The 23659-nt window shown below is 41.1% G+C and overlaps 2 protein-coding genes across 2 annotated transcripts; both read left to right on the top strand.

Annotated features, from left to right (window-relative positions):
• Window positions 1–3065: 3065 nt before the first annotated feature.
• LOC308401074 (extracellular calcium-sensing receptor-like) lies at window positions 3066–7178 on the top strand (the record flags this gene model as incomplete). The annotated part of the gene is made up of 8 exons (XM_080889133.1): window positions 3066–3326; window positions 3489–3575; window positions 3866–4135; window positions 4352–4558; window positions 5374–5649; window positions 5751–5978; window positions 6058–6181; window positions 6268–7178. The coding sequence occupies 8 exons, from the start codon at window positions 3066–3068 to the stop codon at window positions 7176–7178; spliced, it is 2364 nt and encodes a 787-aa protein (XP_080745259.1).
• Window positions 7179–12590: 5412 nt separating this feature from the next.
• Window positions 12591–22223, top strand: LOC308401073 (extracellular calcium-sensing receptor-like; the record flags this gene model as incomplete). Its single annotated transcript, XM_080889132.1, has 10 exons — window positions 12591–12683; window positions 13379–13533; window positions 13940–14234; window positions 14394–14480; window positions 14756–15025; window positions 17009–17215; window positions 17301–17576; window positions 20779–21006; window positions 21103–21226; window positions 21313–22223. 10 exons carry the CDS (start codon window positions 12591–12593, stop codon window positions 22221–22223), a joined length of 2646 nt encoding a protein of 881 aa, XP_080745258.1.
• Window positions 22224–23659: the final 1436 nt, after the last annotated feature.

Raw genomic sequence — 23659 nt, 5'->3', positions numbered from 1 at the left:
TCACCCTTTAGCGTTCTCATGGTGTTCTCTACTACGTCCTCATTACAACACACAGGGCGCACTGCGCTATAGGGTGCGCCGTACTTTTTGAAGAAAATCTAAGACTTTTAAGTGCGCCTTATGGTCGTGAAAATACGGTATATTCTGGTCATGCCCAAAAATCTGTTCACTTTGGAATGACATATTTAAAGTTCTCAATACAGTTTTCCAACAACCATTAACAAAAGACCAACAGCTAGCCATTTTAGGAGTATTGCCAAATTGTTTTGCGGGAAACAATAAAAAGTATCTCTTAAGAATCTTGCTTACAGCAGCACTAAAGTGTATCACTATTAAATGGCTGAATCCTGACCCACCTTCATATAATATGTGGATTGATAAAGTAAGAGAAATTTACCAGATGGAGGAAATAACATATGCTCTGCGGATTCAGAGAGAATTGTTTATTGAGCGTTGGCAACCCATACATGCTTTACTGTTTCAATAATTTAGCATAGGTCTGTCTCGTTTTGTTCATTTATGGCTAAGTGTTAGGTGTGCTGGATTACACAGATGGATTACGTGGCAGAAACACACACGGACGCAGAATAGTTTGTGATGCAAGTTTTTATATACACGAGTAAGGGGAATATTTACAAGGGAAGGGGCTATATACAGTGATAACTAAAAATGTGCCAGGAGATAAACACCGAGGCGATGAGACGGAGTCGAAGCATGCAGGTAGGCAGCAGACGCACCGGAGCTACCTGACAACAGGGAACAAAACAGGGCTTATGACATACCGTTGATAGCCGAACATTAAACACAAGTGGACGGAGAGAGTTGGAGAGCTTACTTGACCACCCAAACCACAGTCAGTCGCTACGGTGATCGCCGCCTGATGGTACGTAGCACTCCGTCGCGGATCCACAATAGTCAACACAAAATCCTAGGTAGGCGGGCAGGCGATGGAACAGGCTAAGACAAAGAAAAGTAGGCGAAACGTGGATCCTTTAAAACATACAGCTCCATAGCGTAAAATCAACAGATGCAGCCTGTGCTAACTCGTTACCACTTGTGACAGCGACAATACTCCGGCACCAGACGTCCGTGACTCTGCTCCCTAAAAGCGCTCACAGATGACGTCCGATGCGTCGCAGGTGTGTTGGAATGCCATCAAGCCCCGCCTCGCCTACCTATAACCAAAAAGGAAAACAAAACCCAAAACAACAACAATACACCTACCCACCACCTCCTAACACTAAGTTTGTCACATGTTATTTAATATTACATAAAGCTTTTGTTTTTGTTTTGTTTTGTTTTTGTTTGTTGTTGTCTGTTTGTTTGCTTGCTTGGGTTTTGTTTTGCTTCCTAGTTTTGTTTTGTGCTTCGTAATTGCAGTTCTTATTTTAATCTACATTTCTGCATTGCGGTTCCTGTAACTGTCCTACTTGTGAACATTGACAAGTACAAGTTGCAATGTTGTAAACTATAATAAAAATAGATTTTAAAAAATGGATGATTGTGAAATGGTGTAGCCAGCCATGCAATCAGAATATGGGAATTCTCAGAAGAACTGATTCAAGCAATAACTTGGATTTCAGATATGCCTTATGCACTATTAGTCCTACCCAGGTAGTAGACAATAGGGTCTGGACATTGACACGTCCCTAACAGTATGGGTTTCAACAAACTTTAAAGGACAATTCAGATTGGAAACTTCTAACTTTAGGATGGGAAGACTTTAATTTGTTTTATTCATTTAAGAGAGCTTCAGCAAAGTCCAAGACAAACTTTTCTTTCTTTTTTTTACATCTATTCACCCAAAAAAGCACTATTAGTGTACAAACTTGGTTGATTGTGATTGTATGTGTTTATGAGTTGTACTGAGGCAATAAAAGTCCCAGTTGTTCACTTCCAAGTCAACTCCTTTTGTGAGTCACATACATAGACCTAAAAATGCAATACATGTTTTATCTCAATACCAAATAATGCTAAGGGGTTTACGGGAGTGTGCCTAATGGCTGGACCTTAATCAACAGAGACTGGTCAGGTGCAGCTTGAAGAGATAAAAATGGGTCTGCCCTCTTGTGGGCTCGTCTGTTGCAGGAGGTGCCCTAGGGAGGAGCTGGACTGTGTCCCCATCTTAGAACTCTAGACTTCGGCACTCCCATAAAGAATGACAGTGGATATGGGTTATGATTAGAAGGAACATAAACTTATCAAAACCAAGAGTGGTCCCTTTACCCTCCTTCGCTTTCATATATTTTTGTTGCCCACTCAACTATTGTGTTTTCTGTTTCAATTCAAATATGGATAGAAGTTTTTAATATGGCCTTGTTGAGACATTAAGCATGAATTCTTGGTATTCTTCTTTTAAGTCCCTTGATTGGTAAGGTTGCTTGACGCAATCTCAAATGAAAAGTATGCTCCGCCTTCTTCTCTGATGGGTGGTGTGCAAAACTAAACAACACAGCATGTCAATAAAAGAGAATGGCAAACAATAAAACTTAATGACTGGTGTAAAAAATGCAGAAAGCTGCCATGTGCTCATCTTTGCATAACAATTTAGTCATGCTTGTTTTACTGTATTCCTGTGTTACTACTAGTGTATCATCTCCTCAGTTTTCTTTTTCCTGTCAGCTACAGGGACAGTTTCATCTAAATGAGATGCACAAGACTGGAGATGTGGTTCTGGGGGGACTGTTTCAAGTCCACTTTTCAAGTGTTTCTGATCTGTCTTTTACCTCACAGCCACAACAGCCTACTTGCCATGGGTAACAATGACGGAAAAAAAACTACAAAAAAAAAAAGAAAAAGAAAAACTATCAAACTTAATTCAAAGAAAATATTTTGTATCTAAAATAACTATGCCATTCGGAAATAAATGCATGTATCTTGAAAAATGCAGCTGCTTTTATTAATGTTAAACAATACATTTAATTGTTATTGTTGAATTTTCTTAATTGTTTATAATATTAGTAATTTTGCAACATATGTTACATTTTAAAAATCTTGTTGTTTATTCAATAATAACTTTTTCTTGTCTTAGTGTGTATGTCCTAGGATTTAAGCTCGCACAAACCATGGCGTTTGCTATTGATGAGATCAACAGAAACACAAACCTGCTACCTAATGTGACTCTGGGATACACTCTTTATGATAACTGCCTTGAACTTGGAATTGGATTCCGGGGAGCACTGTCATTAGCCAGTGGTCAAGAGGATCAAATTGTAGTAGATGATACATGTGTTGGAAATCCTCCAGTTGTAGGGATTGTGGGTGATTCATCTTCTACAAATTCTATTGCAATCTCCAACGTCTTAGGTTTGTACAGAGTACCTATGGTAAGTTTTCTACTTGACCATGTGACTGTTTTCATGGATTAGTTTGATATAATTGAAAATGTAAAACCATTTTATGAATAAAAAAATAATGCAGTCATGATGACAAAGTTACGATATTTCTACGTGGATAGCTCTCCAATATACAGTCTGTATCTTTCACAGGTGAGTTATTTTGCCACATGTTCCTGCCTGAGTGACCGTCAAAAGTATCCATCCTTCTTTAGAACGATCCCAAGTGATGCTTTCCAGGTAAACATTTGTCACCAAAATAACAATGGAAACACAAAAGTATTTTTGAAGAAGACAATATTTGTGTAAAGGGGGAGAACACAAAAGGATATCAAAATGTTTGAAATGATAATATGATTAGTTTTAACAACTACACTCCATTTCTGTATTATCCCAGAGAAAAAGCTAAATTGCAGTTATATACGTATATATATATGCGGTTCTGTGAAGGCTGATAAACACATAATACACTGAAATGTTTTATTTTAAATCTTTTTAATGCCCTTACCCTTTCATCTGTATTCACTTAGGTACGTGCAATGATTCAGATTCTAAAGCACTTCGGCTGGACTTGGGCAGGTCTGCTTGTGATTGATGATGATTATGGGCTTCATGCAGCCAGATCCTTTCAGTCTGAGCTGAGTGTGTCTGGTGAAGGTTGCCTGGCCTACACTGAGGTTTTACCCTGGGACAAAGACACAGATGAACTCAGGAGGATTGTTGATGTGATGAAAAAATCCACAGCTCGAGTTGTCATTGTCTTTGAAATTCCTAGTCGTATGATAAGCCTGATGGAAGAGGTTTGGCTTTAAAACACTTTAATTATTACTAGTTACAAAAGTCTGAATCACCATATCATGTAAAACACGTATTACATCATTATTTGAATTGGTACAGAAAATAATTACATAAATTTTATTTACAAGATGAATAGCTGCCTCATTGGCATAATAATGCCACTAAAGAAGTTCTACTTATAGTATCATTTCATAGATTTGGTCTAATTTAATTCACAGGTAGTAAGGCAAAATGTGACTGGCCTACAATGGATAGCCAGTGAAGCCTGGGCAGAATCTGCTGTGCTCCAAACACCTCACTTTATGCCATACCTGGGTGGTACACTGGGTATCACCATTCGTCGAGGAGAAATACCAGGGCTCAGGGAATTCCTGTTACAAATACGTCCTGATCTACATCACAACAGTAGCTACGGAAATAGCATGGTGAGAGTTGAACCCTTTCAATCAATCAAATCAATCAATCAATCAATCAAGGCTTTATTCGTCACGTGCAGTTTGCCCTGCAGTGAAATAGGACCCCCCCCCCCCCCCCCCCCCCCTTACCTTACACACATAACACAGACATCACATGGGGATAAAGCTCAGAGATCAGTAGCCTTAAAGAAAAAAAAACACTGAAATATACACTACAATGGGAAAGTACAAGAGAGACCTCTACTCATACTGGGCTCCTGGGAGGACAGTATGAGAACAGGAAACAAAAAAACTCCTCTGCACAAAAAAGCACATAAATGTCCACGACACAACATTATGGAACACGTGACAAGCCACAGGGTCGGGTGGGGGGTGAGGAGTAATCCGAAGCAACCACAGCAGCCATCCTGCCCAGCGCTACCATTCCAGCGCGGGCTCAGAACCGCCGTGTTCCCAAGAGGCAACAAGCATTGAAGGCGTTTGGAAAGGGGGGGGGATGAGTGTGTGCATATCAGTGTATATGTATGTGTGTGCGTGTCCAGAGTTCAGCTGAGAAAGTGTCCTTCACCCTGCTAGGCTAAGTAAACAGTCTTCCAGCCAACCCAGGTGGCCTTACATGGAATAGGAAGGAACAGACTAAACGCAGTCGTTATCAGGGTGTTTTTGTTCGGCTCCAGCCTTGCGACCGCAGCTGGCTCCGAAAGGGTATCCGCATGAAGTGATGGTGCTTTTTACTTAAGTGCGAACAGCTCATAGTGATAGTGATAGTCACAACAAATATATATTTTCATCACGTGTAGCAAATAATTTTCAATATATTTCAGGTGAATCAGTTTTGGGAATTTACATTTCAGTGCAGATTTGCTCCAGCTCCAGCAGGCTGGCTGGAAGGTGGGGGTGCAATATGCACTGGACAGGAAGATCTAGGAAATGTTGACACTGAGTACTTGGACATTTCCAACTTGAGGCCTGAGTATAATGTGTACAAAGCCGTTTATGCTCTTGCACATTCCCTTGATGATATGCTGCGGTGCAAGCCAGGAAGAGGGCCTTTTAGTGGGGACAGCTGTGCCACTTTACAGTCACTGGAGCCTTGGCAGGTGTGATATAATTTTACACACCACCTTTGAATAAATCATTTGCTTTATAATTACTTTTGGTGCAAAAAGTAATTTAATTATTCTATGTCCTTTTTAAACAGCTTGTTTATTACATGGAAAAGGTAAACTTCACCACTCCATCTGGGGATCAAGTGTCATTTGATGAGAATGGTGATGTGGTACCAATTTATGATGTTATTAACTGGTTGTGGCTCCCTGATGGAAGGACTAAAGTTCAAAATGTAGGTGAGGTCAAAAGGTCAGCTTTCAAAGGTGAAGAACTCATACTTGATGAAGGCAAAATCTTCTGGAACTTTGAATCCAAAAAGGTTAGATATGTTTTTATTTGACATTTACAGTATATAGAATTGTAGCAGGCAATAAATATTTATTTTTTATGTCCAATAGCCACCTCGATCAGTATGCAGTGAGAGTTGTCCTCCTGGTACCCACATGGTGAGAAGGAAGAGAGAGCCCGAATGCTGTTTTGACTGCATCCCTTGTTCTGAGGGAAAAATCACTAACAAGAGCAGTGGGTGTTTATCATTCTGTATGACATAATTGATTTAATTTCTGTGAAATATAGGATGCATTTAACCATCAACCCCTCTTTGTCAGGCTCCTTGGAGTGCACCAGTTGTCCAGAGGATTTTTGGTCAAACCCACAGCGTGATTACTGTGTTCCTAAGAAGACAGAGTTTCTCTCCTATCATGACCCTTTGGGTATTTGTTTGACAGCAACCTCTTTACTGGGAACATTTATATGTGCTGTTGTTCTGGGGATCTTTATCTACCATCGCACAACACCTATAGTACGTGCCAACAATTCAGAACTTAGTTTCCAGCTATTGGTGTCACTTAAGTTGTGTTTTCTGTGTTCACTTTTGTTCATTGGACGACCCAGGATGTGGACATGCCAACTCAGACACGCAGCATTTGGGATCAGCTTTGTGCTTTGTGTCTCATGCATCCTGGTAAAAACCATGGTTGTTCTGGCTGTGTTCAAAGCCTCCAAGCCAGGAGGGGGAACCAGTCTGAAGTGGTTTGGTGCAATGCAGCAGAGAGGAACAGTTCTATTTCTTACATCTATTCAGGCAGCCATCTGCACTACGTGGCTTGTCTCTTCCTCTCCAACTCCACATAAAAACACCCAATACCACAATGACAAGATAGTGTATGAGTGTGCAGTTGGGTCAACTGTTGGTTTTGCAGTGTTATTGGGCTATATTGGTGTGCTGGCTTTCCTCAGTTGTCTAATTGCATTCCTGGTGAGGAATCTCCCTGATAGTTTTAATGAGGCCAAGCTCATCACATTCAGCATGCTGATCTTCTGTGCTGTGTGGGTGGCCTTTGTTCCTGCTTATATCAGCTCGCCAGGAAATCTTGCAGATGCAGTGGAGGTGTTTGCCATTCTTGCTTCAAGTTTTGGACTCTTGATCACACTGTTTGGACCCAAATGTTACATAATCCTGTTGAGACCAGAGATGAACACAAAGAAAGCTGTTATGGGCCGTGGGATTGTGTCATAAAATTTTCAGTTTATGTCAATATGTGTGTGTGTGTGTGTGTGTGTGTGTGTGTGTGTGTGTGTGTGTGTGTGTGTGTGTGTGTGTGTTGTATATATTGCACAGTATAGACCAAATATTAAATAAAGAAGTAATTGAAAAATGTTAAATATTAAAGAAAGTTATTCAGTCTTTTTTGCTGTTGTTCTTTTACAATGCAGTTTACATACAAAGCAACCAGACTTTTCAAAGATAGGCATTAACTTTGTTACCCTCCACTCTAAAACTAACCTATTAAGGAAGATAAATGTAATTGAAATTATTTTAATAAACTAAGCTTTCAAGTTGGATTCATTTAGCAGTTTTACTCTATATTCTTGTATATTTGGTCTGTCTTGAACTGATGGTGATCAAAACCATGCTGATCATTTCACGAAAACAACTCAGGCAGGACTCAAATACAGGTCTCAACTTTCAAACTTCAGTGCAGTTTGTTCTCAGTTCAAAATGTGCGACAATCAGAACTTAAGAGTAGTGACAATGCCAGGCTCCCAGACACACATAGCTCTCCAACACTTTTCTAGAGTGTCTTCCCAAACTTAACGTGCTCCTGTGACCAGCCAATTAAGAAGAGGCACTAACAAAGTCATCAGTGACAGATGAGTGGACATCCAGTGTTATGTAGAAACCAAAAGGCAGGAACCTATGAAAAGTCCAGACAATGCACAAAACTCAAAGTACTCAAAGTACACAGAATACACACTCGCACACACACACACACACACACACACACACACACACACACACACACACACACACACACACACACACACACACACACACGCAGACAAAGAGATAAGGAGAGAGATGAGGCAGAGAGCCAGAAACAACTTCAAGATGTTTGGTGAAATTGGGTTTCTTTGATTGCATGTGGAGGGGAATGTTCTCTGTGGAAAAACAAACCTTTTGACCTGGTTGATAGGCTGGTGCAGGAGTTCGATTATGATCGACTACACGTTTATTTTGATCTCCGGTTCTCAGGAGTTCAGATTAGGTTGCTTTCCATAGATAGCAACACCTGTGGAAATGATACTGTGCTGAGGGCACCATTAGTTCACCCTCAAGCAGAGGGGAAGAGAGTAGTTTGGTAGCCAAAGGATGCCTCAAACAGTGACAGACCCGTGGCTGAGGATGTCATCGTGTTATGGCCATATTCCACCTTATTCCCCTCCAGGTGGATTGTATTCTACAGGTAATGCAGCAGAGTACGAATTCTAGCTCCTGTTTTATACGCTGTGTTTCTCTGTGGATGGAAACCAGAGGATAAACTAACCTGAGCTCATGCCCTGAACAGAACTCCTTCCATACTGGAGATGTACCTTTAGGGTCGATATTAGACACGACATCACTGGGAATGCCATGAAGTCAGAAGACATGTTTAATGAGGAGCTGGGCTGTTTTGATGATGGACAAAAGCTTCAGGAGAGCAACAAAATGGGCTGCTTTGGAAAACCGGTTAATGGTGGTAAGTATAACTCATGTTTCAGGCTACATGAGACCAAGGTTAGCTTGAAGTGGGAAGAGGCCTCAACAAACCTTCTTGCAGGGTTTTGGAAGGTTTATTCTGTGAACAGGCAAGGACATATTCTCAGATTTCTGTCATTAAAGCGGGTCACCAGAACAGATTGTGAAGAAAAGATTTGGTATGAAAGACACAAAAATCTTGCTGTAAGTACCCAATGAATATTTTTCAAGAGGATGCAGGGCACGTGGAGCTGGTTGGGGTGTCCACCGCTTGGATCCGGTTCCTTCCTCTAAGCATCCTCTAAAGACATGATTTCCAGTGTTAGAGAGCCAGTGATACAAGATGGAGGTAGGATGGTTTCATCTTCGGGTTTGTTATCCATGGAGGAGAACGGTCTGGACAAAGCATCTGGTTTAATGATCCAAGTCTGTAGATAATGGAGAAGATGAAGCAAAGAAAGAAAAGGGCCCACAAGGCTTGTCATGCATTCATCCTCTCGGGAGTTTGGTCCGTCCAATCCGTGTCCTCAAGCCAGTCTCCACTCAGCCAATTGTAATTCTTCCAGCACCATCTTGATGGTGAGCAACTCCAATCTCCAGTATCACAATTCATTTTTCCCAATAAGAGAAAATAAAATGGTAAATGGCCTCTATTTGTATAGCGCTTTACTAGTCCCTAAGGACCCCAAAGCGCTTTACACATCCAGCCATCCACCCATTCACACACACATTCACACATTGCTGATGGCAAGCTACATTGTAGCCACAGCCACCCTGGGGCGCACTGACAGAGGCGAGGCTGCCGGACACTGGCGCCACCGGGCCCTCTGACCACCACCAGTAGGCAACAGGCGAAGTGTCTTGCCCAAGGACACAATGACCGAGACTGAAAGACTGAAAGGATCTGGCTGAAGTCCATAATCATCATCACTGATGAGCAGACCTGCCCAAGTCCAGCCGAAATGTTTTAGAATCTGGATCATTGCACGTACCTAAGTGAATACAGATTAACGTGTAAGTGCACCGAAAAGAAAAGGAAAACTTTCGGCGTGTTATATTTTTTTTCATCATCCACAATACAGCATTTAAATATAATTGCAATTTAGCCTTAATCTCTGAGATAATACAGATATAGAGTGTAATTCTCAAAACTAATTATATTATTATTTCTAATATTTTCACATCCTTGTGTTTTCTTCTTTTACACAGATATTGAAACAGACTTTTGCGTTTCCATTTTAATTGTGATGACAAATTTTCACCTGGAAAGCATCACTTGGGATCGTTCTAAAGAAGGATGGATGGATGGATACTTTTGACGGTCACTCAGGCAAAATAACTCACCTGTGAAAGATACAGACTGTATATTGGGGAGCTATCCATGTAGAGATATCTTAACTTTGTCATCATGACTGCATTATTTTTTTCATAAAATGGTTTTACATTTTCAATTAAATCAAATTAATCCATGAAAACTGTTACATGGTCAAGCAGAAAACTTACCATAGGTACTCTGTACAAGCCTAAGACGTTGGAGATTGCAATAGAATTTGTAGAAGATGAATCACCCACAACCCCTATGACTGGAGGATTTCCAACACATGTATCATCTACTACAATTTGATCCTCTTGACCACTGGCTTACCATGGGCTTACCAGGAGCAGGGGGCTCCTGGTAAGCCCATGGTTGGTCCTGCTGAGCAGGCATTTTGTTCCCAGAGTCCTCAGCCACGCCTTTTGCCCAGACAGGAAACAGCCACCGCCCAAACCCAGTTAACTCAAAGAAAGAGAAACATAATTTATATAACAAAACATTTTAGAAAAACCACACAATGTTACTATGTGTGCGCCTCATAATACCAGTGTTAGGTTTAACCAAATGATTAATGAAGAAAACTGCAAAGCAAACTAATAAAGTAAAAAATGGACTAATTTACCCCTGTGTGGCTGATACCATCACAGTCCTGCTCCTAGCAAGTCAGCCACAAGGTAAACTAAGCTAATGTAGTGAATCCCTAAAGACACAGTGAATGAATACTGTGAATATAATTAGCAGGTGATTTCACAAAGAGTGTGCTTTGGTTAAAGTATGTGAAGATTGCACTAAAAAATTGAAATTTTGAACTGAATATAAAATCAGCTCAAAATTTCTTTACTTTTTGCAGATGATGTGGCACTGTTTGCTTAATCGGGGGGTGACCTCCAGCTTGCACTGGAGTGGTGTGAGAATCAGCACCCCCAAGTCAGAGACCATAGTTCTCAGCCGGAAAGGGTGGAATGCTGACTCCATCTGGGACAAATTACTACCCCAAGTGAAAGAATTTAATTTAATTCTCGGGGTGTTGTTCACGAGTCTGGGGAAAATGGAACATGAGATTGACTGATGGATTTGGGCAACATATAATAATAATAATAATGGATTGGATTTATATAGTGCTTTTCTAGGCACCCAAAGCGCTTTACAATACCACTATTCATTCACTCTCACATTCACACACTGGTGGAGGCAAGCTACAGTTGTAGCCACAGCTGCCCTGGGGCAGACTGACAGAAGCGAGGCTGCCATATCGCACCATCGGCCCCTCTGGCCAACACCAGTAGGCAAGTAGGGTAAAGTGTCTTGCCCAAGGACACAACGACCAGGACAGAGAGCCCAGGGATCGAACCGGCAACCTTCCGGTTACAGATGCGATTCCCAATCCCCTGAGCCACGGTCGCCCACGCTGTACCACAGACTGGTACATATAGTGGGGGTCCTGGCTAATTTGGTGCCCCCCACACACACACACACACCAAAACAGACACACAACATGGATTAAGGATTGTCCGTTAACATCTGTTATTGTGAAAACTGTTCTCGGAACCATACTGAATTTAACCAAATAAATATTTTATATAGGGAGAGAGAGAGAGTATGCAAATTGCTAACAAACAGTCATTATAATTCATCGTACATTGTGAATACTAGACAAATCAACAATACACCTCTTCCAATTAATGGCTAATTAATATTATGCTGAACACAGTCCAAAAGATTCAATAAGCCGCCTCAGTGTCTACTGTCGGTCTACTGTTTACTATCATAGCAAAGTGGCTAACAAACGTAAACAGAAGTTTTCCCAATCCTTACTAATGAATGTTACCTTGTTTCAGGATACATAATACCTGCCATTATGCAAAAACACATCTGCTTACCTGTATCTTTTGCAGGTAAGCAGATGTGTCTTGGCACATCGGCACATTTGCACATTCTCCTCCTCTTGTCCATCTTCCATCAGTAATTTTGCACTGCAGTATAATCACCCAACCCCACAACATAAACTAATAGACCAACACCTTGTATAGGGCTTTTTTTCTGGGATTTCACACAACCCAGGAAAAATAATTACTACATAATGGGCTTGGATTGACAATATTATGAATGAAATGTGCACTATTTGGAAGCAGCCCGCCCCGTCCCCTTTCGACAAGTTGTGTGTGAGACTTCAGCACAGCATCAGCAAGCAGCAAGCAGGCACTGAGGGCCCTCGTGCTCACTTTTCGCGTATATTTGTGTGATAGAATTTAGAAAACATGTCGGTGCAAATTATAAGTCTATATCATAATGTCTTCAGTTTTTGTGTTTGTTGTAGGGCTGTCAACGTTAATGAGTTAACTGCCTCATCACGATTAACGTGATTAATATTTTTAATGCAATTAACCCATCTAGAGCACAGAATGGACAAACTTTGGAAAAACTGCACGAAATGCATTGACAGAGACATTTCAAGGATTTTGAGTCATTCTGCACTCCAAATAGATTAATTGAGTTAAAACTTTTAATCACGTTAAACATGATGACAGCATTTACATTGAAAGCCCTAGTTTGTTGGTTTGTTCTTATTTTGTTTTATTTTGTGAGCTGCTTATTAGATGTCGCTCCACCCAGCCATCCTGCCCCTCTCCTCCCTGTGTGACAAGCAGCAGGAGCACCTCGCAAACATGGGCAAAAATGGGCAAAAATGGGCAAGAGAAAACCAATTGGTGCCAATGCAATGCCCAAAATGCCATTGCCATGATGCCGCCCCCACCACAATGCCGCTCTGGGCAACCGCCCATTTCCCCCATATAAAAAAACGCTACTTCTCAGGACAATCTTCCACATCCATTACATTTTCGAGTCGCCTCTTGCCCTTTGTAGCTTGGTGTCCTGCCCATGCTCATGCCCCTTTGTTTTTGTTTTGTTTTGTTGTCGTCCCCTCAACAATTTTGTTTTCTATTCTTTTTCAAATCAAATATGGACTGAAGCTCTTTAATATGATGTTGTTGAGACATTCCACATGAACTTTGCTGTACATGAATTATGAGCTGTTATTTCTGCTATTCTTCTTTTGTGTCACTTGATATGCACACAGAAACACCTGTTGCTCTGACAATTCTTCAGTGAGTTATTACTGATGACTAATTTACTCACAGTGTTCCCTGAGTTTGCCTGGATACAAAGCAATCTCAAATGAAAAGTATACACCTCCTTCTTCCCTGATGGGTGGTGTGCAAGATTAAACAACACAGCAAGTCAATAAAAGGGAATGGCAAACAATAAAACCTAATGACTGGTCTCAACAATTCAGAAAGCTGTCATGTGCTCATCTTTGCATAACAATTTAGTTGTGGTTGTTTTGCTGTATTCCTGTGTTTCTTCGACTCAATCCACTCCTCAGTTTTCTTTGTCCTGTCAGCTGCAGGGACAGTTTCATCTAAATGAGATGCAAAAAACTGGAGATGTGGTTCTGGGTGGACTGTTTCAAGTCCATTTCTTTTCAAGTGTTCCTGATCTGTCTTTTACCTCGCAGCCACAACAGCCTACTTGCCATGGGTAACTATGACAGGGAAACAGAATGAAAAAAATGGAATAAGAAAACTGTTAAACTTATTTCCAGTATAAATATGTATTTTATATCTAAAATAACTACACAATGGATCTTCATTTTTTTCAATAATATTTAATTGTTATTCAGTTTCCTTAATTGATTAAAATGTCATTACTTTTGCAACATTTTCAAACTGCACTCATTTTCTTATTTTTCAAAAATCTGCATTGTACATATATTTTATTGTCAGATATTTTATTGCATATATATTGTGTCTTTATTTATTCAGTATCTTTAATTGTTTATAATATTTCTACTTTTTTAACTTTTTCAAAAGGCACTCGTTTACTTGTAATTTAAAACCTGTGTTGTATTATATATATATTAGTAATTAAAATTTTCTTGTCTTAGTGTGTATGTCCTAGGATTTAAGCTTGCACAGACCATGGCCTTTGCTATTGATGAGATCAACAGAAACTCAAACCTGCTACCTAATGTGACTCTGGGATACACTCTTTATGATAACTGCCTTGAACTTGGAATTGGATTCCGTGGAGCATTGTCATTAGCCAGTGGTCAAGAGGATCAAATTGTAGTAGATGATACATGTGTTGGAAATCCTCCAGTCATAGGGGTTGTGGGTGATTCATCTTCTACAAATTCTATTGCAATCTCCAACGTCTTAGGCTTGTACAGAGTACCTATGGTAAGTTTTCTGCTTGACCATGTAACAGTTTTCATGGATTAATTTGATTTAATTGAAAATGTAAAACCATTTTATGAAAAAAATAATGCAGTCATGATGACAAAGTTAAGATATCTCTACGTGGATAGCTCCCCAATATACAGTCTGTATCTTTCACAGGTGAGTTATTTTGCCACATGTTCCTGCCTGAGTGACCGTCAAAAGTATCCATCCTTCTTTAGAACGATCCCAAGTGATGCTTTCCAGGTGAAAATTTGTCATCACAATTAAAATGGAAACGCAAAAGTCTGTTTCAATATCTGTGTAAAAGAAGAAAACACAAGGATGTGAAAATATTAGAAATAATAATATAATTAGTTTTGAGAATTACACTCTATTTAATATCTGTATTATCTCAGAGATTAAGGCTAAATTGCAATTATATTTAAATGCTGTATTGTGGATGATGAAAAAAAATATAACACGCCGAAAGTTTTCCTTTTCTTTTCGGTGCACTTACACGTTAATCTGTATTCACTTAGGTACGTGCAATGATCCAGATTCTAAAGCATTTTGGCTGGACTTGGGCAGGTCTGCTCGTCAGTGATGATGATTATGGGCTTCATGCAGCCAGATCCTTTCAGTCTGAGCTGAGTGTGTCTGGTGAAGGTTGCCTGGCCTACACTGAGGTTTTACCCTGGGACAAAGACACAGATGAACTCCGGAGGATTGTTGATTTGATGAAAACCTCTACAGCTCGAGTTGTCATTGTCTTTGAACATCCTAGTCGCATGATGCACCTTATGGATGAGGTTTCACTTTAAAATACTTTAAATAATTACTAGTTACAGAGGTCTTCATAATTATATTGTTTAAAACACGTATTACATATCATTGTGAGTGCAGAAATGAGTACAGAAATTTAATAATTCAGAATTCATTTTAAAGATCATAAACTGTTTATGTTTATGTTCATAAACCGATGCCATATCTCACCTGCTTCACACATCCCTGAGTCACCTGGACACTGGCAGAGGATGCTGTTCGTGGACTACAGTTCAGCATTCAACACAATAATTCCCTCCAAGCTTTTCACCAAGTTGACGGATCTAGGACTCAGCTCATTACTGTGTCAGTGGATCCTCAACTTCCTCACAGACAGACCCCAATGAGTGAGGGTGGGAAAACAAGTCTCCCCCTCCATCTCACTCAGCACTGGAGTGCCTCAGGGCTGTGTTTTAAGCCCCCTGCTGTACTCACTGTACACTTATGACTGTGTAGCCACATCAGAAACCACCTCCATTGTCAAGTTTGCTGACGACACTGTTGTTGTGGGCCAGAGCGTTCTCACTCCCGAGGCGTAACATGTCGACGTTTTGTCACGTCCCGCGGCGTTCCTGAGGAACGCGAAAGGAGACCTTCGGCGTTCTTATGGTACGCGGCGGGTTATGGCTTGAATCCAGTGCAATGACGCTCCCGCGGTAGTAGACGTGCCAGCCCTGTATTCCAGCCCTAAACCTAACCTTATCCCTAGCCCTGACCATAACCTTATTCCGGACCTTAACCAGGACTTTAATGATGTTAAATAGCGTGTTTCTAAGCGATTTGAAGAAAAAGAGCGAACATGTGTAGGTTCAGTCCAGACGGTTCTCATATTTCCTCTTTTTCCGAGGTCGTCATTTCGGAACGTGGTGGGTAGCCGAAAACGTAATATGGTGACGATTTGTCACCTAGCGTAAAATGTTACGCTTTGGGAGTGAGAACGGGTTGTGTGGGCCTGATCTCCGACAACATCGAGACGGCCTACCTGAAGGAGATTAGGAACCTGGAGACCTGGTGCCAGGAGAATAACCTCCTCCTAAACGTCAGCAAGACTAAGGAGCTGATCGTGGACTTCACTACAAAGCAGGCGAGGAATTACAAGCCCCACATCATCAGTGGCACGCCAGTGGAGAGAGTGGACAGTTTCCGATACCTGGGTGTCCACATCACTCAGGACCTGTCATGGTCCTGTCACATCAACACCCTGGTTAAGAAAGCCCGTCAGCGTCTCTTCTTCCTCAGAAGATTTAGAGACTTCCATCTGCCACTGAAGGTGCTCAAGAACTTTTACTCTTGCACCATCGAGAGTGTCCTGACGGGAAACATCTGCACCTGGATTGGGAACAGCACCAAGCAGGACAGACTCTGCAAAGAGTGGTGCGCTCGGCCGAACGCATCATTCAATCAGAGCTCCATGACCTGCTGTCCATCTACACCAAGCGGTGCAAGACCAAAGCTAGGAAGATTATGATGGACCTCTCCCATCCCAACAATGGACTCTTCTCACTGTTAAGGTCTGGGAAGCGCTTCCGCTCCCTTAAGGCCAAAACAGAGAGAATGACGAGGAGGAGCTTCTTCCCCCAGGCTATTCGGGCCCTGAACCAGGTGTAGGACTGGACTCTCCCACACAGATCACATCACTATAAGACTACACTCTCACACACATCACATCACCACACGCACTCTGGTTTTTCGTCATGCACACTTCCTATAATTTATAATCTCTTTCTGCTATTTTCACAGTTTTACTGTAAATTTCTAAGTTAAATCTGTAAATTTTGTAATAACCTGTAAATTGTAAATACTGTAAAACCACTGTCATTTAATGGTCGGGCATTGCACAGCTACAGGCATTTCACCTCGTGTCATACTGTGTATGGTTGTGTATGTGAAAAATAAAATTTGAATTTGTTTCAGTAAAGAAGTTGGAATTACAATATTATTTCATAGATTTGGTCTGATCTAATTCACAGGTAGTAAGGCAAAATGTGACAGGCCTACAGTGGATAGCCAGCGAGGCCTGGACAGAATCTGCTGTGCTTCAAACACCTCACTTTATGCCATACCTGGGTGGTACACTGGGTATTACCATTCGTCGAGGAGAAATACCAGGGCTCAGGAAATTCCTGTTGCAAATACGTCCTGATCTACATCACAACACTAGCTACGGAAATAGCTTGGTGAGACTTAAACACTTTTACTGTGGTAGTCACAACAATTATATATTTTCATAATGTGTAACAAAGATTTTCCAAAATATTTCAGGTGAATCAGTTTTGGGAATTCACATTTCAGTGCAGATTTGCTCCAGCTCCAGCAGGCTGGCTGGAAGGTGGAGGTGCACTATGCACTGGACAGGAAGATCTAGGAAATGTTGACACTGAGTACTTGGATATTTCCAACCTGAGGCCTGAGTATAATGTGTACAAAGCTGTATATGCACTGGCACATTCCCTTGATGATATGCTACGGTGCAAGCCAGGAAGAGGGCCCTTCAGTGGGAACAAATGTGCCACCTTACAGTCACTGGAGCCTTGGCAGGTGTGGTATAATTTTACACTCCATCTCTGAACACATCGTGTTTTTTTTTTGTTTTTTGTTTTGCTTTGTTTTGTTTTGTTTTTTGTTTTTTTGTTGTTGTTTTTTTTTCGGGGGGGGGGGGGGGGGTGATTTCTTCTCCTGTTCCATTTGGTTCTTTAGCCATCAGAATTATTGTCTGAGGGACAGATTTACTTTATCAAGTGGATCGTCACAACCTTGCCGTTTTGGTCCATTTGATTGCCCTTTGTTATTATTATTTATTTTATTTTATTTTATTTTATTTTAAGTTTTTGCAGATGGGACAGACATGACTTTGGGATAGGAAAGGAAGTGAGAAAGAAAGGGACGAAAAGAAAAACACAGGGGAAGAGAGTGTTGCGGTTCGAATTTTTGAGGAAGAGATACACGACTGAAAGTCCATAGTGGGTCAACACAAATGATTTTATTAAAACACATACAGGGAGTGCAGAATTATTAGGCAAGTTGTGTTTTTGAGGAATAATTTTATTATTGAACAACAACCATGTTCTCAATGAACCCGAAAAACTCATTAATATCAAAGCTGAATGTTTTTGGAAGTCGTTTTTAGTTTGTTTTTAGTTTTAGCTATTTTAGGGGGATATCTGTGTGTGCAGGTGACTATTACTGTGCATAATTATTAGGCAACTTAACAAAAAACAAATATATACCCATTTCAATTATTTATTTTTACCAGTGAAACCAATATAACATCTCCACATTCACAAATATACATTTCTGACATTCAAAAACAAAACAAAAACAAATCAGCGACCAATATAGCCACCTTTCTTTGCAAGGACACTCAAAAGCCTGCCATCCATGGATTCTGTCAGTGTTTTGATCTGTTCACCATCAACATTGCGTGCAGCAGCAACCACAGCCTCCCAGACACTGTTCAGAGAGGTGTACTGTTCTCCCTCCTTGTAAATCTCACATTTGATGATGGACCACAGGTTCTCAATGGAGTTCAGATCAGGTGAACAAGGAGGCCATGTCATTAGTTTTTCTTCTTTTAAATCCTTTCTTGCCAGCCACGCTGTGGAGTACTTGGACGCGTGTGATGGAGCATTGTCCTGCATGAAAATCATGTTTTTCTTGAAGGATGCAGACTTCTTCCTGTACCACTGCTTGAAGAAGGTGTCTTCCAGAAACTGGCAGTAGGACTGGGAGTTGAGCTTGACTCCATCCTCAACCCGAAAAGGCCCCACAAGCTCATCTTTGATGATACCAGCCCAAACCAGTACTCCACCTCCACCTCCAATGCAGGAGGCTGCTGAATGCACACAGACAATATGTAGCAAATTATACTGTAAACATGTAGGCAACCTTTCAATAGCTGAACTTTGCTCCATTGATCGGCCAGACATCGCGCTGCCCGTAGCTTCAAACCATTAATTAACTTGACCGAGCCTCAACCCTTCAATTATGCAATATGCGCACAACATGATTACAGTTGCACCTGCAATGAAAGATTATTATGTGCTTATGCTAACACCTGAAATAGAGACCAGCTTCAACAAATGTGTCAATGAAACAACAATAATGATAAATCATAAATGATGCAACAGTAATAAATAAGGATTATGAATAGTAACATAGATTATAAAATAATATTTCATCCCGACAAGGGACAGTGAGAGAAGACAATTAAAAAATAAAAATAAAAAACCACTGGATCACCTGTTGAGTGAGAACAAAATGAAAAAGAAAACAATGAAAAGGAGAGCAACACAATAAACATTACACCACAGCAATAACCTAAATAACTGTAACTATCACTAAATACTAATACGAAGCACAATGTGCTTTGAGGTAGCAGCAGCCAAGAAAGATATAGTTTATGTCTGTGAGCACCCGTGTATGCGTGAGCACGCTTGTATTCAAAAGGTTTCTTCATGTAATAATCTGGTTAGCAGATGGCCGCCTCTCCCTGAGCCTGGTTCTGCCAGAGGTTTCTTCCTGTTAAAAGGGAGATTTTCTTTCCCACTGTTGCTAAAGTGCTTGCTCATAGGGAATCATTTGATTGCTGGGTTTTTCTCTGTATTTATTATTGTAGGGTCTACCTTGAGGCGACTGTTGTTGTGATTTGGCGCTGTATAAATAAAATTGAATTGAAATAGAGGGTGTGGGGAGCCATAGCCTCGTCCCCCAGGGCATAAAGCAGGCATGGAGGAGATCCAGGCCCCAGACATTCAGAGGCCCCCAGAGCATGAGAGCCCAAGGAGGACTATCAGAAGGGCCACCGTGTCAGGCCCCACCAAGCAGCCACCAGGAGTGAGCCGGCACACATCTGAGCGCCCAGCCCCGGAAACCCAGAACCACCGACGTCTGTGGGCATCACTCACCGGCAGGGAGTGTGGTGTGTGTGTGTGTGTGGGGGGGGGGGGGGTTGGCTCCCACAACTGGGAGGGCCTGAGATGGTCACAGAGAGGTCGAGTCTAAGACTCGACCTGACATATTGACACAGATGAATAGGCACACACAGACACAAACTTTCCCACCCTTATACACACATGTACTATCACTCGCCCAACATGGAAACAGACATAAATGGACACTATACACACACTTACACTCCCCAAAAATACTCTATACCCCAGGTCCAGGTACCACCACCCCCAGAGGGGTGATGGTACCTCCTCCCAGCCCCCACCCCGATGGTAACCAGAGAATAGGGGTGTGAAGACCCCATGCCTGCCTCTGCCGACTGATATGTGGTGTTGCTGTGTGCTGTTCTAAAGTGCATTTGAAACATGGGAGGGGCATGCACTCCATTGTTTTAAATGCACATTGGGCTTCTTGGGCTCTCGTGTTCTGGGGGCCACTGGATGTCTGGGGCCTTGATCCCACAGAATTTCTGAAAGGGGATTTGCCATACTTGTGAGTAAAAGTAGTTAATGTATTTAAGTCATGAAGGTCATTAACTTCTATGCAGGACCTTTAGTAATGTGCCTTGGTTGATTGTGACTTAGATATAAATGACTTTATATATGTAGGCACCATAGATATAATATTATATCTGATTACTAAACTGAAAAATTGCCACTGATTTCACTGTAAAGTTACTGGAGCCATGGCAGATGTGATATCATTTTACAGTCCATCTATGAAAAAAACATTCTTTCTATAATTGGTTTCAGAGTAAAAACGAATTAATTTATTATACATTCCTTTCAAACAGCTTGTTTATTACATGGAAAGAGTGAACTTCACCACTCCATTTGGCGATCAAGTGTCATTTGACGAGAATGGTGATGTAGTACCAATTTATGATGTTATTAACTGGTTGTGGCTCCCTGATGGAAGCACTAAAGTTCAGAATGTGGGTGATGTTAAAAGGACAGCTTTCAAAGGTGAAGAACTCATACTTGATGAAGGCAAAATCTTCTGGAACTTTGAATCCAAAATGGTTAGATATGTTTTTATTTGACAACTACCTTTTATGACATTTACAGTTATATAGAATTGTAGCAGGCAATAAATATTTATTTTTTATATCCAATAGCCACCTCAATCAGTATGCAGTGAGAGTTGTCCTCCTGGTACCCACATGGTGAGAAGGAAGGCGGAGCCCGAATGCTGTTTTGACTGCATCCCTTGTTCTGAGGGAAAGATCACTAACACAAGCAGTGGGTGTTTATCTTTCTGTATGACATAATTGATTTAATTTCTGTGAAATATAGGATGCATTTCACCATCAACCCCTCTTTGTTAGGCTCATTGGAGTGCACCAGTTGTCCAGAGGATTTTTGGTCAAACCCACAGCGTGATCTATGCATTCCTAAGAAGACAGAGTTTCTCTCCTATCATGACCCTTTGGGTATTTGTTTAACAGCAACCTCCTTACTGGGAACATTTATATGTGTTGTTGTTCTGGGGATCTTTATCTACCATCGCACAACACCTATAGTACGTGCCAACAATTCAGAACTTAGTTTCCAGCTATTGTTGTCACTTAAGTTGTGTTTCCTGTGTTCACTTTTGTTCATTGGACGGCCCAGGATGTGGACATGCCAACTCAGGCATGCAGCGTTTGGCATCAGCTTTGTGCTTTGTGTCTCATGCATCCTGGTAAAAACCATGGTTGTTCTGGCTGTGTTCAAAGCCTCCAAGCCAGGAGGGGGAGCCAGTCTGAAGTGGTTTGGTGCAATGCAGCAGAGAGGAACAGTTCTGTTTCTTACATCTATTCAGGCAGCCATCTGCACTACCTGGCTTGTCTCTTCCTCTCCAACTCCACATAAAAACACCCAATACCACAATGATAAGATAGTGTATGAGTGTGCAGTTGGGTCAACTGTTGGTTTTGCAGTGTTATTGGGCTATATTGGTGTGCTGGCTGTCCTCAGTTTTTTAATTGCATTCCTGGTGAGGAATCTCCCTGATAGTTTTAATGAGGCCAAGCTCATCACATTCAGCATGCTGATCTTCTGTGCTGTGTGGGTGGCCTTTGTTCCTGCTTATATCAGCTCACCAGGAAATCTTGCAGATGCAGTGGAGGTGTTTGCCATTCTTGCTTCAAGTTTTGGACTCTTGATCACACTGTTTGGACCCAAATGTTACATAATCCTGTTGAGACCAGAGATGAACACAAAGAAAGCTGTTATGGGTCGTGGCATTGTGTCATAAAATTTTCAGTTTATGTCAAAAGGATTTTTTTTTTTGCACAGTTTAGGCCAAAAATTAAATAAACAAATACAATTAACAAATATTAAATATTAAAGACAGTTATTTAGTCGTCTTTTGGTTGCTGTTCTTTTAAAATGCAGTTTAAATACAAAACAACCAGACTTTTCAAAGAGAAGCATTGACTTTTTGACACTCCACTGTAAAATTAACCTATTTACCTCCTAAGACCCAAACTCTTTCACGGCATGCATTTTTAATTTATCTTTGCTATTTGGGCTGATTGGGACCTGATGAATGAAAAACCAAAGAACCAAAGAATTGCCAGATATATTTTTTTGACCTGATGTTTGTGTCTGAGAAAAATGAGATCCACATATGAGGACATTTGTTTTAAATTTCAATAGAACAGTGGAAGTATAACGTCCTTACATGTGGAACTCAGGCCCTTGTAGAGCAAAATTTAGTATTTTGGTCTATCCATCCATCCATCCATTCGCTTCCGCTTATCCTTTTCAGGGTCGCGGGGGGCGCTGGAGCCTATCCCAGCTGTCATAGGGCGAGAGGCAGGGTACACCCTGGACAGGTCGCCAGTCTGTCGCAGGGCCAACACACAGGGACAGACAACCATTCGCACTCACATTCATTCGCACATTCACACCTAGTGACAATTTGGATTTTCCAATTAACCTATCCCCACAAGCTGCATGTCTTTGGATGGTGGGAGGAAGCCGGAGTACCCGGAGGGAACCCACGCAAACACGGGGAGAACATGCAAACTCCACACAGAAAGACCCCGGCCTGGTGTTGGAATTGAACTCAGGACCTTCTTGCTGTGCGGCAACAGCGCTAACCACCGTGCCACCGTGCTGCCTATTATTTTGGTCTAGCCAACCCAAAATGTGATGTCCACATATGTGGACGCTAGGTCCTAGGAGGTTAAGGAAGTTAAATGTAATTGAAATTATTTTAATAAACTAAGCTTTCAAGTTGGATTCATTTAGCAGTTTTACTCTATATTCTTGTATTTGGTCTGTCTTGAACTGATGGTGATCAAAACCATGCTGATCATTTCACGAAAACAACTCAGGCAGGACTCAAATACAGGTCTCAACTTTCAAACTTCAGTGCAGATTATTTTCAGTTTAAAATGTGCGACAATCAGAACTTAAGAGTAGTGACAATGCCAGGCTCCCAGACACACAAAGCTCTCCAACAGTTTTCTTAGAAGGTCTCTCCAAAGATACTCTAAAAAGATTCTCATCCAGAGAGTTTATCTCCAAACCAGATTCAGAATACTAGCATACTTTATTAATCCCTAAGGAAATTATGTGGGTTACAGTTTCCCCAAGACAGTAACAGCAACAGTTTAAACAATTTAAACAATATAATATATTACAGATTTTTACAAATTTAAGAAATAGGACTAATATATACAA

Source organism: Rhamphochromis sp. 'chilingali', assembly GCF_963969265.1.
Source record: "Rhamphochromis sp. 'chilingali' genome assembly, chromosome: 8".
Taxonomy (NCBI): Eukaryota; Metazoa; Chordata; class Actinopteri; order Cichliformes; family Cichlidae; genus Rhamphochromis; species Rhamphochromis sp. 'chilingali'.
This window is presented reverse-complemented; position numbering and strand designations above follow the sequence as displayed.